The following is a 17,970-nucleotide window of genomic DNA, read 5'->3' on the forward strand; positions in this document are numbered from 1 at the left end:
ATGTATATGTGGTAGCCCCCAGCCCCTCCTGTGAGAATATACTGTAGCCTCCTGTCGCTCCTGTGATGTATATACAGAAATCACAGTGTGCGTTATGCGGCCGGGTCGGTTAGTGACGACCATCAAGCAGCGCGCCCTGAGCCACGGGCCTGTTAGGGGCTGGACAAGTGGCAAGCTGGGGCGGGAAGGGGGGGGGGGTGTTTGTGAAGCTTGTTTCCAACTTCCCCATATTAAAAACATCTCTAATATGTCTGTGTGTACATGTATTATGTGTATATCTATATGTCACTGTATATGACTGCATATATTTTTGTCTGTTACTATGTATTTTTGTGAATTTGTCTTAAAATCTGTGTGCATGTATGCATGCATGCCTGTATGGGTACGTATCTGTGTATGTGTGTGTCTGTGCGTGCACGGGGCCCACTGAGACACTTTCGCTTGGGGCCCACAAAAACCTAGAGCCAGCCCTGAACATTGTAACAATATTTATCTGCAGATTAACCCTCTCTCTGCAGGTAAATATTGTTTTCTGAAGTGACAAGTTCCGTTGAAAAGGGGTGGTCCACTACAAAACATAGTGGCAACATCAATGTAAAGCTCTGACAGAAGGCTTTTTCTAAATACCTTCTGTTGTCCATTCGGCCTTTGAGCGGAGCTATTGCTGTCCACTCATCCCCCATCATGAGACCCCCAGCTGCAGTGACCTCTGATGTCTAGTGATATGACGCCAACTTCCAAAATTAGAAGTTGACCTGGCATCACCTAGGTGGGACCCAGTCACAAGTGACTGGTCTGTGGGCGGGCGTTTCAGCGCACGTCACAGCCCAGCAATGCTCATGCTTGCGGCGCTCTGCGGTGAAGGAGAGAACGCGCAAGATGATGGGCTGTGACATGCAATGAAACTCTGCACATAGCCCACTTACTTACGGAGACTGGGTCCCGCCTCGGTGATGTCGGGTCAACTTCCAATTCCGGAAGTCAGATGATGGGCTATGAGCAGACAGCGATAGCGCCGCTCACAGTCAGAATGGACAACAGAAGGTATTTAGAAAAAGCTTGCTTTCCCTACTTTACATCGATGTGGCCACTTTGCTTTGTAGTGGAACAAAATTCCACTTCAAATTCCCCTGCGGTAGTGCAGCACGAAAACTTGTCACTGACTGACAAATTTCCCCACACTTTTCCAACTTGATCCATGGGGACAACATGAGGAAACAAGAAGCAGAGGACCCATGTGACATAGCTGATCTAACTATTTTATAGCTATATGTAAGATCATAATCCCAGTATCTACAGGGCTGAATGTGGTCTACAAACCTTCTGGTGCTCCTTTATCCAGCTGTCTTTTGCCAATGTTATCTGTGCATCAAGCTGTTGCGTCATCATGCATTCCTGTTCTTTTTCCCACCGAACCTTCGCCTCAGACAGGGATGACTGGTGCTTCGACTCTAGCTCTGTTTTTAGAGTTTGCAAAGTCATTTCTGTGTCTTGTTTCAGTTTTCCTCTCCACTTACAAAAATTAAAATACATGAATCAAAAACATTACTTTATCATAACACAATTTATATTAGAAAATCAAAATATTATATGTACTTTTTCCTCATTCAGCTGAAATTCTTTCTTCAGACTGTCTCGGACATTATCTTCTAGAGAATCTTTCTCCTTACAGACGGCTATATAACATTCCTGAACTGCCGTCATCTCACTGGTCAACTCAATGATCTGAGATCTGCAATGAATCATGAAAAAGCCATGTAATTATGGATACCTACATTCTGGGGTTAGTCCACATGCACACGTAGAAGGATGGCGAATAGCACCCTCTACTACAAAGGTGGTGTAAATATGTATTGTATGTATAACAGTAAAGATGAGATGTAGCAGAGCCGAACGGGCGCGTCGTTCGGCTCCACACACGGGTCACCGCTGGTATGGATTAAGTAGTGAGGAAAATGTATGTGTTTATATGTTGTAAATATTGTGTATAACGTACTGGTCCCTTGTGCGGTGTTCGGCAGAAGATGAAGTACAGGGCCAGGTAAAGAAGAGGTGATAAGATAGGAATAAGTCAACTAAAGAAAAAGCAGCAGGAGAAAGATGGGAGGAGTAGGTAGTTAACATAAGCGTTAGAATAGGGAACATAAAGTACAGTAGAGAGTTGTCAAAGAGACAGATAGGTGGGAGGAGTAAGCAGAGGGTTACAGCAGGTGTAGAGAAAATGTAGCGAGTCGAGCAGCAGGAATTGTGCTAGGCAGGACTCCATCTTAGGGTCTGCCTGAGGTGGGCTTCACATCAACGGTATTCTGCTGCAATGCCGGATCCGGCACAAATGCGTTTCACTTCAATGCATTTCCTATGGACTTGCGGCAAGTTCCGGTCACATGCGGTTGTGTATGACACACGCAAACAACCGCATGTGACCGGAACTTGCTGCGAGTCCATAGGAAATGCATTGACGTAAAAACGCATTTGTGCCAGATCCGGCATTGGGGCAGAATACCGCTGATGTGAAGCCTGCCTGAGCTGGAGGGAATGCCTCCATATGTGTCAAGACCTCACCCGGCTGACGGGTGGCAGATGGACCTCGGACTGGTGGGACACTGGTATTCTGAGACCCCAGTTGGACCTCATACTGGCCAGGAGAGGCTGCACGTTCTGGACACGAGTGAGTGAGACACAGCAGCCGCAAAGGAACGGATACCGGGGGAAGATAAAGTATATAGGACTTAGCTGCTGAGGGAAGGTGCCCAGGGCAAGTTAGCAGAGTTTTTCCCCCACGAGTACGAAGGACACAGCATGGGGGTCCTAGGGACCAGAAGTACGGATACTGAACGTGCCAGAATAAAGAAGTTCCAGTTCCTTTTATTAAGACTGTCATGTGTACATTGACGTCTCCACCCCATCTAATAAGAGGATTACAGCAGAGTGATGGGCACGACCTCGAAGGTAACGACTCACACCCGCTCAATCACCTATACAGAAGTCAGTGGAAGCAAGGTCAGCCATCACACGGCTCCCCTCTTCACACACACTCAGCATTTGGGGAGTTTTTTTTACCTCCGTATCTATAAGCCAACGCCAGTGGGACAATCAGAGGAAAAGTATAATATAAACACGGGCACCACTTCTGCACTTTCCCATTCTTTGTTTTGGCTACAAATACTGGACATAAAAAAACCACACCAAAATACTGACCGAGGCCTAATTAAACCAACAACTCATCACATATAGGCAAAGAAAGCCTTACTCTAAATTAGCTATTTTATTTTCATAGGCCTGACATAGCTGTCTCTTCTCAGCGTCACAATTCTCACTCAGTTCCATCCTTATGTGATTCTTAATGTCTTCGTGATGCTGTTCATACGTTCGCTCACACCTGGGAGTACAAGGATTTAACAGTCCATGTCAAATGTGAAAAATTGTACAATATTGACTTTGCTACATATAGATCATTTGGCATATATGTGTGCAAAATAGATGAATATACATTTTACTGCCTTTTTAATAAAAGGGAAAAAAAAAAAAAAACACCCCACACACCTCAGACCTTAAGTATAAAACGTGGCTTGTGCCATTTTCTATAGAAAAAGCTGTAAAAAGTCTTGATCCGAACCTTCCACTTCTGGCTCCAAGACTTCTCCCAAGCTGCACCAATACTCTGGAATGGGCTATCCCAAGAAATTAGGACGAGCCACAACTTACACAGTTTCAGATGCTCCTAAAAACACATCCTTTTAGGGTGGCCTATCACTCTCCCTTTATCAGTCAATTCATATATATTCCCCTCCAGTATTTCTCAGAACATAACTCTCCGTCAGACTCCACCGCTCCCAAAAGTATTACAAAGATTGGCTGGTGACTGGCTCATGCAGCCTTTATCTAACCTCCATTTTTTCTAGAGGGCTGGACAGTCGATTGAACCTTCTGTATCCCCCACCTCACCCCATTGTAGATTGTAAGCTCTTACGAGGAGGGTGGTCTTTATTTTGCTTTAATTATTGTATCTTCTATAACGGTTACTTATGATTGTCTGTACATGAAACCCTGAATTGTAATGAGCAGCGGAATATGTTTGCACCATATAAAAATGATAAAATAATAAATAATAAATAATTTTTAATTGTTTTTTTAGGGGAGGCAATATGACCATAAAATATCAAAATTCTGGAGAAAAGATTTTTTTTTCTCTCTACACAGTTCATTGTATTAGTTAAATATTTTTATAATTTTGAAAAGCTTGACTTTTACAGAAGCGGAGATACCAAATATACTTATTCTTCATTTTTCAAAAAGGTTCAGATATTTGAACGCTTTTTGCAAAAGGTTTAAACTTTTTTTTTTTCTTTTTTTTATTAGTCTCCCTAGGGTATTTGAACGGTGATCATTTTAATGGCTTGTACAAAACACTACAATACTTTAGTTTTACCGATCTCAGTGATCATTGTTAGAGAAGCATCCAACTTTTATGGCCACTTTAGTTGGTGCTCATTCAGGCTGTTAAACAATTGCCGGTCGGCTATATAAGAGCTGATCAGCGATCGATTACTAGTCTATTTAAACAGGCTGACAACTCTGCGTACAGAACAATTGTTAGTATTTTCGTTCTTTGCCCATATAATGTCCTGTTAACGGTAGCACATCACGTGATTACACAGGATGATGTGTTGCGGATATCAATGCATTTTAAATCTGACAAATGAACTTGTTTTCGCCAGTCCGCTGCAATGGGCCAAAAGTCAGGAATGAGCATTTCTATACATGCACACCCCCCAATTATTGCCAAGTCTAAATGGGCAATAACATTTTAATATATATTTAATCTCCTCAAAGTAGGACAGAAGCACTATACACCAATATTCTATTGGCACCTTTCAATAGATTCCTTCTTATCTTTATCAAAGTCTTCAAGCATTTGTCTCATTTCACTGCAGAGTTGCTGGTTCGCAGCCTTCAATTTCGCATCATTTGTGGTCAGTTCATTGATACACTGCAAATGTTTCTACAAAAAATAGGAGCAATATTAGACAATTAAAAAAAAAATAATAATTAGCTAGACAGTGTGCGTTGCATTAGTTATAGTCATTATAGACATTTTTAAAAGGGGTACTCTGGGGAGATTAAAATGTTTTGTGTTTTATTTTTTGTTTTTTTAAATCCATAATACATCAAAAACTATAAAAGGCTCATATTTCTGTTTTTATTTGCCACTTCACAAGCTTTCCAAATTTTTAGAACTACTCACTGTGACACGGATGCTGCTTCCAAGTGCTCTCCCTCCCTTCTGGGATACGTCGTCAAATATCAGGTAGTGTGATTTTCTTCCTGCTCTTTATAGAAGCTAGCCTCCTGACAAAGCTTCATTCTGGTAGGTGCCTGTTTCTTTGTATATTCGTGGCTTGTTCTGCTCTGTCACTCCACTATCCTTGTGCCCCGTGCCTGGTCCTTCACAGCTTAACATTTCAAATACTAGCTGTAAAGGTGTGGACAGGCAGCGCAAAACGAGTCATGACAGATTACATAATGTACTATCATGGATCGTCTGTTCTCCCTGGCAGCATCTTCACAGCTTGTATGTGATATGTAAAGGTGTGTGGAGGGAAGCTATGAAACGTTACATACAAGCTGTAAAAGAGAAGGCAGTAAACCCAGGGAGAATGGAAGAAGCCTTGACAGTACAAACAGAAATACACCAGAAATTAAGCTATCAGGGGGATGTCTTCCATGAAGAGCAAGAAGCAATTCAAGTTCCCTGATCTGTGACAATGGAAGTTGTGGAGAGCTCAAAAGCAGCATCAGTGTCACAGTTAGGGGGCATGCAGAAATCTGTACAAATCTGTCTGAGATCGGACCACAATGCACAAACTGGCTACAGGTCTCTAGACCTGTGTGACAGCTTCATAGAAATATATAAAGCTGTCACACTTGGGTCGGGAAACTGCAGCCAGTCCAATCTCAGACCATTGCACGGATGCCTGAATGCACCTTTCGCAGTTCTAAAAAAGATTATTTTGGGTACTCAACAAAATTTTTCTCTGAGCCTTCATTGGGAACAAAGGAAACCATGGGTGTATATGCTGCTGACACTAGGCAAGAAAAAAAAAAGTTATCTCCTCCTCAGTAGTTTAAACCCACCAACCAGAGGCAAGCCGATCAGTTAGTGTGAAAGCAGTAGGAGAATCAACATGAAATAAAATACAGACTGACCCAACAGAGGCATCTACAAAAGGAGAGTGTTGTGTCCCCCAACGAAGGCTCAGAGAAAGATTTTACGGTGAGTACCCAAAATCTTCTTTCCGCTATCATTTCATTGGAGGACACAGGAAACCATGGGGCATCCCAAAGCACTCCCCAAGAGTGGGAAGAAAAAGTTCAAGAAAAATAGGAGGAGTACAGGCGAAATTCTCATGTCAGAAACTGGCTACTGCAATTTGCAAGACCTTACTGCCAAGGCCTGAACGTGCCAAGTCAAATAAGGTAAGAAGGGGTGTACTCTGTAGAACTTGGAAAGGGTAATTACAGATAACTAGGCAGCTGCCAAATAGAGACCTGAAGAAGAATGATCTAGGCCCTAGACACAGGTGAAGCGGGCCGGAACCTCAGAGAGGACACACTGTTCCTTGCCCAATGTGCGTTCCAGACAACGAAGCGGATTAAAACCTGAAGGCCATTAAAATGACCCTCTGGATTTTGAAAAAGGAAACCAAGCGACTAAGTAAGCTGTCCAAGACAGACAGGCGTGACGAGACACGCTTTAACAGGCACAATAGATCTTACAGACCAGTCAGGAGGACAAGAAGAAGAATGGAACAAGAGGAGACGATCTCCCTCAGGGTGAGAAAAGAGCAACCCGCCTTGATGAAGAGAGGAAGACCAACTTATTCTGACAAAGAAGGTCAGGAAGGAGAGAAGATAAGACTGTCCCGAGACTTGCCCCTGGAAGAGATCATTGCCAGAAAAAGTTTTCTGAGAAGGAAAAAAAATAAAAAAAAAAAAAAGGCAAGGGGAGGGCACTATTGAGCATTCAATGCAGAAGAGGTTCTAGGGATCCACGGGAGGGCTGCTAGGGGTTTACCTGGTGTGTGTGCCTTATGGGAATGTTATACGAGAACGGACACTAGATTCCTTGTAGAAAATTTAAGGGCAAAAACCTGACCTAGAAAAAAAAAAATAACCTGATAAACAGACCCAACTCAAGGGCTGAGAGCAAGCAGCCCAGGAGGAGAGGAAGTGGACTTCCCCACTTTGATGAAGGCTATGACCAGATCGGAAAAAATGGAGGCTCTTCGAAAATAAAAATATGATATAGAGGTGCTGTTCACTTAAATAAAATCGCTATTTATTTTTTAAAATCTAGTCACCAAGAGGGAAAGACCAGAATACAACTAGAAATACTGAAAAAGAAGGGAATTTTGTTTACTTACCGTAAATTCCTTTTCTTCTAGCTCCTATTGGGAGACCCAGACAATTGGGTGTATAGCTTCTGCCTCCGGAGGCCACACAAAGTATTACACTTTAAAAAGTGTAACCCCTCCCCTCTGCCTATACACCCTCCCGTGGATCACGGGCTCCTCAGTTTTGGTGCAAAAGCAGGAAGGAGAAAACTTATAAATTGGTCTAGGGTAAATTCAATCCGAAGGATGTTCGGAGAACTGAAAACCATGAACCAAAAGAACAATTCAACATGAACAACATGTGTACACAAAAGAACAACCAGCCCGAAGGGAACAGGGGCAGGTGCTGGGTCTCCCAATAGGAGCTAGAAGAAAAGGAATTTACGGTAAGTAAACAAAATTCCCTTCTTCTTTGTCGCTCCATTGGGAGACCCACACAATTGGGACGTCCAAAAGCAGTCCCTGGGTGGGTAAAAGAATACCTCAATAAAAAGAGCCGAAAAACGGCCCCCTCTTACAGGTGGGCAACCGCCGCCTGAAGGACTCTCCTACCTAGATTGGAGTCTGCCGAAGCATAGGTATGCACTTGATAGTGTTTCGTGAAAGTGTGCAGACTAGACCACGTAGCTGCCTGACACACCTGCTGAGCCGTAGCCCGTTGCCGCAATGCCCAGGACGCACCCACGGCTCTGGTAGAATGGGCTTTCAGCCCTGAAGGAAGCGGAAGCCCAGAAGAATGGTAGGCTTCGAGAATCGGTTCCTTGATCCACCGAGCCAAGGTTGACTTGGAAGCCTGCAAACCCTTACGCTGGCCAGCGACAAGGACAAAGAGCGCATCTGAACGACGCAGGGGCGCCGTGCGAGACACGTAGAGCCGGAGTGCTCTCACCAGATCCAAAGAGTGCAAATCCTTTTCACATTGGTGAATTGGATTAGGGCAAAATGAAGGCAAGGAGATATCCTGATTGAGATGAAAAGGGGATACCACCTTAGGGAGAAAATCCGGGACCGGACGCAGAACCACCTTATCCTGGTGAAACACCAGGAAGGGGGCTTTGCATGACAGCGCTGCTAGCTCAGACACTCTCCGAAGTGATGTGACTGCCACTAGAAAGGCCACCTTCTGCGAAAGACGTGATAAAGAGACATCCCGCAGCGGCTCGAAAGGTGGTTTCTGAAGAGCCGTTAGCACCCTGTTAAGATCCCAGGGTTCCAGCGGACGCTTGTAAGGTGGGACTATGTGGCAAACTCCCTGCAGGAACGTGCGGACCTGCGGAAGCCTGGCTAGGCGCTTTTGAAAAAATACGGAGAGCGCCGATACTTGGCCCTTGAGAGAGACGAGTGACAAACCCTTGTCCATTCCGGATTGAAGGAATGAAAGAAAAGTGGGTAAGGCAAACGGCCATGGAGGAAAACCGTTATCAGAGCACCAGGATGAAGGGAATTTTGTTACTTACCGTAAATTCCTTTTCTTCTAGCTCCTATTGGGAGACCCAGACGATTGGGTGTATAGTACTGCCTCCGGAGGCCACACAAAGCATTACACTAAAAAGTGTAAGGCCCCTCCCCTTCTGGCTATACACCCCCCGTGGGATCACGGGCTGATCAGTTTTAGTGCTAAAGCAAGAAGGAGGAAAGCCAATAACTGGTTTAAACAAATTCACTCCGAAGTAACATCGGAGAACTGAAAACCATTCAACATGAACAACATGTGTACCCGAAAACAACCAAAAATCCCGAAGGACAACAGGGCGGGTGCTGGGTCTCCCAATAGGAGCTAGAAGAAAAGGAATTTACGGTAAGTAACAAAATTCCCTTCTTCTTCGGCGCTCCATTGGGAGACCCAGACGATTGGGACGTCCAAAAGCTGTCCCTGGGTGGGTAAAGAAATACCTCATGTTAGAGCTGCAAAGACAGCCCTCCCCTATGGGGAGGCAACTGCCGCCTGCAGGACTCTTCTACCTAGGCTGGCGTCCGCCGAAGCATAGGTATGCACCTGATAATGTTTGGTGAAAGTGTGCAGACTCGACCAGGTAGCTGCCTGGCACACCTGTTGAGCCGTAGCCTGGTGTCGTAATGCCCAGGACGCACCCACGGCTCTGGTAGAATGGGCCTTCAGCCCTGATGGAACCGGAAGCCCAGCAGAACGGTAGGCTTCAAGAATTGGTTCTTTGATCCATCGAGCCAGGGTGGCTTTGGAAGCCTGCGACCCTTTGCGCTTACCAGCGACAAGGACAAAGAGTGCATCCGAGCGGCGCAGGGGCGCCGTGCGGGAAATGTAGATTCTGAGTGCTCTCACCAGATCCAACAAATGTAAATCCTTTTCATACCGATGAACTGCATGCGGATAAAAGGAAGGCAAGGAGATATCCTGATTAAGATGAAAAGAGGATACCACCTTAGGGAGAAACTCCTGAATAGGGCGCAGCACTACCTTGTCCTGGTGGAACACCAGGAAAGGAGCTTTGGATGACAGCGCTGCTAGTTCAGACACTCTCCGAAGAGACGTGACCGCTACCAGAAAGGCCACTTTCTGTGAGAGTCGAGAAAGTGACACATCCCTCAGAGGCTCGAAGGGCGGCTTCTGGAGAGCAACAAGGACCTTGTTTAGATCCCACGGATCTAACGGCCGCCTGTACGGAGGGACGATATGACAAACCCCCTGCAGGAACGTGCGCACCTGAGAAAGTCGTGCTAGACGCTTCTGAAAAAACACGGATAGTGCCGAGACTTGCCCTTTAAGGGAGCCGAGCGACAAGCCCTTTTCCAACCCAGATTGCAGGAAGGAAAGAACAACAGGTAACGCGAATGGCCAGGGGGATACTCCTTGTGCAGAGCACCAGGATAAGAAAACCTTCCACGTTCTGTGGTAGATCTTAGCAGAAGTGGACTTCCTAGCCTGTCTCATGGTGGCCACGACCCCTTGGGGTAATCCTGAAGACGCTAGGATCCAGGACTCAATGGCCACACAGTCAGGTTCAGGGCCGCAGAATTCCGATGGAAAAACGGCCCTTGGGACAGTAAGGCTACTTTCACACTTGCGTTGAACGGTATCCGTTGCATTGCGTTGTGTAACGGATGCAACGGATGTGTTGCATATAGTGACACAACGGATGCAACGGATGCTGCAAAACAACGCAATTCGTTTTGATTTTTTTTTTTTTTTTTTTCCCGGTTTTACCAGCGGCAGACTATAGTGAACGATCAGCTGATCGTTCCCTGCAGCCGGCCGCTGGGTGATCAGCTGATCGCTGTCACTTGCCGGCGCCCGGGCATGCCGGCGGGCGGGCGCTCAGCTGAGCGCTGTGACTTGCCGGCGGCCGGGCATGCTGGTGGCCGGTCATTCAGCTGAGCGCTGTCGCTTGCCGACGGCCGGGCGCTCAGCTGAACGTTCGGCCACCGCGAGCCAAAATAAAGTTTGATTTAAAAAAAAAAAAAAAAAAAAAAAAAAAAAAAGAGCATGCGCAGTGAAATCCAGAGTATTCCGCTGCTCAAAATAACGTTACATGCTGCGTTCCTCCCGCTGGGCGGAAGCAACGGAGCGTCGCCCAGCGGAAGCAACGCAGCTCCTTTTGGTACAATCCGTCAACCATACAAGTCTATGGGAAACAGCGGAATCCGTTAACGGATTCCGCTGTTTCCCAAAAGGGCGGATTGTAACGGAAGGAAAATAACGCAAGTGTGAAAGTACCCTAAGTCTGGACGGTCTGGTAGTGCCCACGGTTGGCCGACCGTGAGATGCCACAGATCCGGGTACCACGACCTCCTCGGCCAGTCTGGGGCGACGAGTATGACGCGGCCGCAATCGGATCTGATCTTGCGTAACACTCTGGGCAAGAGTGCCAGAGGTGGAAACACATAAGGGAGCCGGAACTGCGACCAATCTTGCACTAAGGCGTCTGCCGCCAGAGCTCTTTGATCGCGAGACCGCGCTATGAAGGTCGGGACCTTGTTGTTGTGCCGAGACGCCATTAGGTCGACGTCCGGCACCCCCCAGCGGCGGCAGATTTCCTGAAACATGTCCGGGTGAAGGGACCATTCCCCTGCGTCCATGCCCTGGCGACTGAGGAAGTCTGCTTCCCAGTTTTCTACGCCCGGGATGTGAACTGCTGATATGGTGGATGCTCTTTCCTCCACCCACATCAGAATCCGCCTGACTTCCTGGAAGGCTTGCCGACTGCGTGTCCCTCCTTGGTGGTTGATGTATGCCACCGCTGTGGAGTTGTCCGACTGAATTCGGATCTGCTTTCCTTCCAGCCACTGCTGGAAGGCTAGTAGGGCAAGATACTCTGCCCTGATTTCCAGAACATTGATCTGAAGGGTGGACTCCTGCTGAGTCCACGTCCCTTGAGCCCTGTGGTGGAGAAAAACTGCTCCCCACCCTGACAGACTCGCGTCTGTCGTGACCACTGCCCAGGATGGGGGTAGGAAGGATCTTCCCTGTGATAATGAGGTGGGAAGAAGCCACCATTGCAGAGAGTCCTTGGCCGTCTGAGAAAGGGAGACTTTCCTGTCTAGGGAAGTTGTCTTCCCGTCCCATTGGCGGAGAATGTCCCATTGAAGTGGGCGCAGATGAAACTGCGCGAACGGGACTGCCTCCATTGCTGCCACCATCTTCCCTAGGAAGTGCATGAGGCGCCTTAAGGGGTGCGACTGACCCTGAAGGAGAGATTGTACCCCTGTCTGTAGTGACCGCTGCTTGTCCAGCGGAAGCTTCACTATCGCTGAGAGAGTATGAAACTCCATGCCAAGATACGTTAGTGATTGAGTCGGTGACAGATTTGACTTTGAAAAGTTGATGATCCACCCGAAAGTCTGGAGAGTCTCCAGCGCAACATTCAGGCTGAGTTGGCATGCCTCTTGAGAGGGTGCTTTGACAAGTAGATCGTCTAAGTAAGGGATCACCGAATGTCCCTGAGAATGCAAGACTGCTACCACTGCCGCCATGACCTTGGTGAAAACCCGTGGGGCTGTCGCCAGACCAAATGGCAGAGCTACGAACTGGAGATGGTCGTCTCCTATCACGAAACGTAGAAAACGTTGGTGCTCTGTAGCAATCGGCACGTGGAGATAAGCATCTTTGATGTCTATTGATGCAAGGAAATCTCCTTGAGACATTGAGGCAATGACTGAGCGGAGGGATTCCATCCGGAACCGTCTGGCGTTCACATGCTTGTTGAGCAGCTTTAGGTCCAGAACAGGACGAAACGAGCCGTCCTTTTTTGGAACCACAAAGAGATTGGAGTAAAAACCTTGCCCTTGTTCCTGCAGAGGAACAGGGATCACCACTCCTTCTGCTTTTAGTGAGCACACCGCCTGCAGAAGGGCATCTGCTCGGTCGGGATGTGGGGAGGTTCTGAAGAACCGAGGCGGAGGACGAGAACTGAACTCTATCCTGTACCCGTGAGACAAAATGTCTGTTACCCACCGGTCTTTGACCTGTGGCAGCCAAATGTCGCAAAAGCGGGAGAGCCTGCCACCGACCGAGGATGCGGAGGGAGGAGGCCGAAAGTCATGAGGCAGCCGCCTTGGAAGCGGTTCCTCCGGTTGCTTTCTTGGGGCGTGAGTGAGCCCGCCAGGAATCTGAGCTCCTTTGCTCCTTCTGAGTCCCTTTGGACGAGGAGAATTGGGTCTTGCCGGAGCCTCGAAAGGACCGAAACCTCGACTGCCACTTCCTCTGTTGAGGTTTGCTTGATCTGGGCTGGGGTAAGGAGGAGTCTTTACCCTTGGATTGTTTAATGATTTCAGCCAATTGTTCACCAAACAGTCTATCTACAGATAGTGGCAAGCTGGTTAAACATTTTTTGGAAGCAGAATCCGCTTTCCATTCCTTTAACCACAAGGCTCTGCGCAAAACCACAGAGTTGGAAGACGCCATTGAGGTACGGCTTGTAGAGTCCAGGACAGCGTTGATAGCGTAAGTCGCAAACGCAGACATTTGCGAGGTTAGGGACGCTACTCGCGGCACTGCTGGACGTATGATAGAGTCCACCTGTGCCAGACCAGCTGAAATAGCTTGGAGTGCCCACACGGCCGCGAATGCTGGAGCAAACGACGCGCCGATAGCTTCATAGACAGATTTCAACCAAAGGTCCATCTGTCTGTCATTGGCATCTTTAAGTGAAGCCCCATCCTCCACTGCAACTATGGATCTAGCCGCAAGCCTGGAGATTGGGGGGTCCACCTTTGGACACTGGGTCCAGCGTTTGACCACGTCAGGGGGAAAGGGATAACGTGTATCTTTAAGACGTTTGGAGAAACGCTTGTCTGGGTAAGCATGGTGTCTCTGGACTGATTCTCTGAAGTCAGCGTGGTCCAGAAAAGTACTCAGTTTACGCTTGGGATACCTGAAATGGAACTTCTCCTGCTGTGCAGCTGCCTCCTCTGCAGAAGGGGCAGGGGGAGAAATTTCCAATAGACTATTGATGGCCGCTATAAGGTCATTTACCATGGCGTCACCATCAGGAGTATCCAGATTGAGAGCGGTTTAAGGATTAGACTCCTGATCACCCTCCTCTGTCTCATCATGTAGAGACTCCTCTCGCTGAGACCCTGATCCGCGTGATGACGTGGAGGGTCTCTCCCAGCGAGCTCGCTTAGGCTGCCTGGGACTGTCATCTGAATCAGAGCCGTCAGGCTGAGATGCCTGGGACCCCCTTGAAGCACGGATTAACTCCAACTGAGGGGGACCGGGGAACGTTGCCGCAGCAGTGTCCATGGTCTGAGTAACTGGCCTGGCCTGCAAGGTTTCTAGGATCTTTGTCATAGTGACAGACATCTTGTCAGCAAAAACTGCAAACTCTGTCCCCGTCACCGGGACAGGGTTCACCGGCGACTCTGCCTGGGCCACTACCACCATAGACTCCGGCTGACGAAGTGGCACAGGGACCGAACATTGCACACAATGGGGGTCATTGTAACCGGCCGGTAGATCAGCCCCACAAGCGGCACAAGCAGCGCTTACAGCCTGTGTCTTGGCACCCTTGCGTTTTGCGGATGACATGTTGTCGTCTCCTCAGAGCAAGATAGGGTATACAGCCAAGAAGCGACCTTACAGTGCAATATATATTATATATATATATTATATATATATATATATATATATATATTATATATATATATATATATATATATATATATATATAATATATTATATATTATATATTATATATTATATATTATATATTATATATTATATATATATATATATATATATATATATATATATATATATATATATATATATATATATATATATATATATATATATATATATATATATATATATGGTATAGAGAAAAAAGGTACACCAAAATAACACTGTGGCACTAGTGGGGCCAGCACTAAAGTGCTGCTTACCGCCCGCTTAACGCGGGTGTGTGGTCGCCAGAAATCCCTTGTCTGGGTCTCCCAGAGCCTGTGTCCGTTCTCCAGCCAGACTGCATGTAGGAATGGCTGCCGGCGTCCTATGGAGGGGGGCGGGCCCTGGGCGTGTGCAGACAAAGAGCGGGAAACCTGCGTCCCACTGTGCTCAGTGAGAGGGCTGGAGCATGTAAATAAGACTCCAGCCCTCGGCGCTGATTAATCGTACAGCGTCTCTCCCTTGCCCTGATTGACAGGGTGGGGGCGGGAACGAAGCGGAGCTAGGCCGCAGAAGCCGGGGACTAAATTTATAAGCGACGCCGTCGTAAAAGCATGGTCGGCGCTAAGTCCCCGGCGCACTACAAGTCGCAGCCGCGCCGCCGCTCCAGGGGCGGCCGGCGCGGCAGTCCCCAATACATAAAGTCACTCAGAAAAACTGCAGTGACTGTAACCCCAGCGCGCAGCGCTACTGTCCCCGGCGCACTAGCACACCCAGCAAGTCTGGAATGTGCGCGGCCTGTTTGGGACACAGAGTACCTGAATGTCGCAGGGCCTTGTCCCTGAACGGTACCCAGCTCCGTATCCAGCAGGTTCCATGGGTCTGTGGATGGAGCCCGGCCTCAGGGCTTGGGGGCCGGTAAGATCCCACTTCCTCAGAGCCCCTCAGGGGGATGGGGAAGGAAAACAGCATGTGGGCTCCAGCCTCCGTACCCGCAATGGGTACCTCAACCTTAACAAACACCGCCGACATAAAGTGGGGTGAGAAGGGAGCATGCTGGGGGCCCTAGTATGGGCCCTCTTTTCTTCCATCCGACATAGTCAGCAGCTGCTGCTGACTAAACAGTGGAGCTATGCGTGGATGTCTGACCTCCTTCGCACAAAGCAGAAAACTGATCAGCCCGTGATCCCACGGGGGGTGTATAGCCAGAAGGGGAGGGGCCTTACACTTTTTAGTGTAATGCTTTGTGTGGCCTCCGGAGGCAGTACTATACACCCAATCGTCTGGGTCTCCCAATGGAGCGCCGAAGAAAAGAAGATTTGCCAAGACCTGTAATAGATCTTGGCGGACGTTGGCTTCCTGGCCTGTCTCATAGTGGCAATGACATCCTGAGATAACCCTGAAGACGCTAGGAGCCAGGACTCAATGGCCACATAGTCAGGTTGAGGGCCACAGAATTCAGATGGAAAAACGGGCCTTGTGACAGCAAGTCTGGGCGGTCTGGAAGCGCCCACGGTTGACCCACCGTGAGATGCCACAGATCCGGGTACCACGACCGCCTCGGCCAGTCTGGAGCGACGAGAATGGCGCGACGGCAGTCGGACCTGATCTTGCGTAACACTCTGGGCAGCATCGCCAGAGGAGGAAACACATAAGGCAGTCGAAACTGCGACCAATCCTGAACTAACGCGTCCGCCGCCAGAGCTCTGTGATCCTGAGACCGTGCCATGAATGCCGGGACTTTGTTGTTGTGCCGTGACGCCATGAGATCGACGTCCGGCATTCCCCAGCGGCGACAGATCTCTCGAAACACTTCTGGGTGCAGAGACCATTCCCCCGCATCCATGCCCTGACGACTGAGAAAATCTGCTTCCCAGTTTTCTACGCCTGGGATGTGAACTGCGGAGATGGTGGAGGCTGTGGCTTCCACCCACTGCAGAATCCGCCGGACTTCCTGGAAGGCTTGACGACTGCGAGTGCCGCCTTGGTGGTTGATGTATGCGACGGCAGTGGCGTTGTCCGACTGGATACGGATCTGCCTGCCCTGCAGCCACCGATGGAAAGCCAATAGGGCTAGATACACTGCCCTTATCTCCAGAATATTGATCTGAAGGGACGATTCTATTGGATTCCAGTTTCCCTGAGCCCTGTGGTGGAGAAAAATCGCTCCCCACCCTGACAGGCTCGCGTCCGTGGTGACCACAGCCCAGGTTGGGGGTAGGAAGGATTTTCCCTGCGATAGAGCATTGGGAAGGAGCCACCACTGAAGTGACGTCTTGGTTGCAAGGGAAAGAGAGACGTTCTTGTCGAGGGAAGCCGACCTCCTGTCCCATTTGCGGAGAATGTCCCATTGGAGTGGCCGCAGATGGAATTGCGCGAATGGCACTGCCTCCATCGCTGCCCCCATCTTCCCCAGGAAGTGCATGAGGCGCCTTAAGGGGTGTGACTGACTCCGAAGAAGTGATTGCACCCCTGCCTGCAGAGAAAGCTGTTTGTCCCGCGGTAGCTTGACTACCGCTGACTGTGTATGAAACTCCATCCCGAGGTAAGTCAGTGATTGGGTCGGTGTCAACTTGGATTTCGGGAAGTTGATGATCCACCCGAACTGCTGGAGAGTCGCCAGAGCGACGGTAAGGCTGTGCTGACACGCCACCCGAGAAGGGGCCCTGACTAGGAGATCGTCTAAGTAGGGAATCACCGAGTGGCCCTGAGAGTGTAGGACCGCCACAACGGATGCCATGACTTTGGTGAAAACCCGTGGGGCTGTCGCCAGGCCGAAAGGCAATGCCACGAACTGAAGGTGTTCGTCCCCGATGGCGAAACGCAAGAAGCGTTGATGTTCGGGTGCGATCGGCACGTGGAGATAAGCATCCTTGATGTCGATCGATGCTAGGAAGTCTCCTTGTGACATCGAGGAGATGACCGAGCGGAGAGATTCCATCCGAAACCGTCTGGTTCTCACATGTCTGTTGAGTAGCTTGAGGTCCAGAACGGGACGGAATGATCCGTCCTTTTTTGGCACCACAAACAAGTTGGAGTAAAAGCCGCGACCACGTTCCTGAAGGGGAACGGGGATCACAACTCCTTCTGTCTTCAGAGCGTCCAATGCCTGAAAAAGTGCGTCGGCCTGAGCGGGGGGCGGAGAGGTTCTGAAGAAACGAGCCGCAGGACAAGAGCTGAACTCTATCCTGTAACCGTGAGACAGAATGTCTCTCACCCATCGGTCTTGAACATGTGGCCACCAGGCGTCGCCAAAGCGGGAGAGCCTGCCACCGACCGAGGATGCGGTCAGGGGAGGCCGAGAGTCATCAGGAGGCCGCCTTGGAGGCAGTGCCTCCTGCGGCCTTTTGGGGGCGTGACTTGGACCGCCACGCATGGGAGTTCCTCTGGCCTTTCTCCGGCCTGCTGGACGAAGAGGATTGGGGCTTGGCGGAGGGACGAAAGGACCGAAACCTCGATTGTATTTTCCGCTGCTGAGGTCTCTTAGGTTTGGAT

At 48.8% G+C, this 17,970-nt stretch overlaps 1 protein-coding gene across 1 annotated transcript in view; it reads right to left on the reverse strand.

Annotated features, from left to right (window-relative positions):
* The window catches only part of CEP152 (centrosomal protein 152), a 173,971-nt gene that overhangs the window by 86,069 nt on the left and 69,932 nt on the right, over nucleotides 1-17,970 (reverse strand). The window contains exons 15-18 of the mRNA XM_075345805.1: nucleotides 4,872-5,002; nucleotides 3,251-3,379; nucleotides 1,597-1,732; nucleotides 1,321-1,512 (exon numbers count right to left, since the gene is read on the reverse strand). Coding sequence (XP_075201920.1) covers nucleotides 1,321-1,512; nucleotides 1,597-1,732; nucleotides 3,251-3,379; nucleotides 4,872-5,002 — 588 coding nt within the window. The remainder of the gene's footprint in view (nucleotides 1-1,320; nucleotides 1,513-1,596; nucleotides 1,733-3,250; nucleotides 3,380-4,871; nucleotides 5,003-17,970) is intronic.

The sequence above is a fragment of the Anomaloglossus baeobatrachus genome, chromosome 4 (assembly GCF_048569485.1).
Source record: "Anomaloglossus baeobatrachus isolate aAnoBae1 chromosome 4, aAnoBae1.hap1, whole genome shotgun sequence".
NCBI classification, from domain to species: Eukaryota; Metazoa; Chordata; class Amphibia; order Anura; family Aromobatidae; genus Anomaloglossus; species Anomaloglossus baeobatrachus.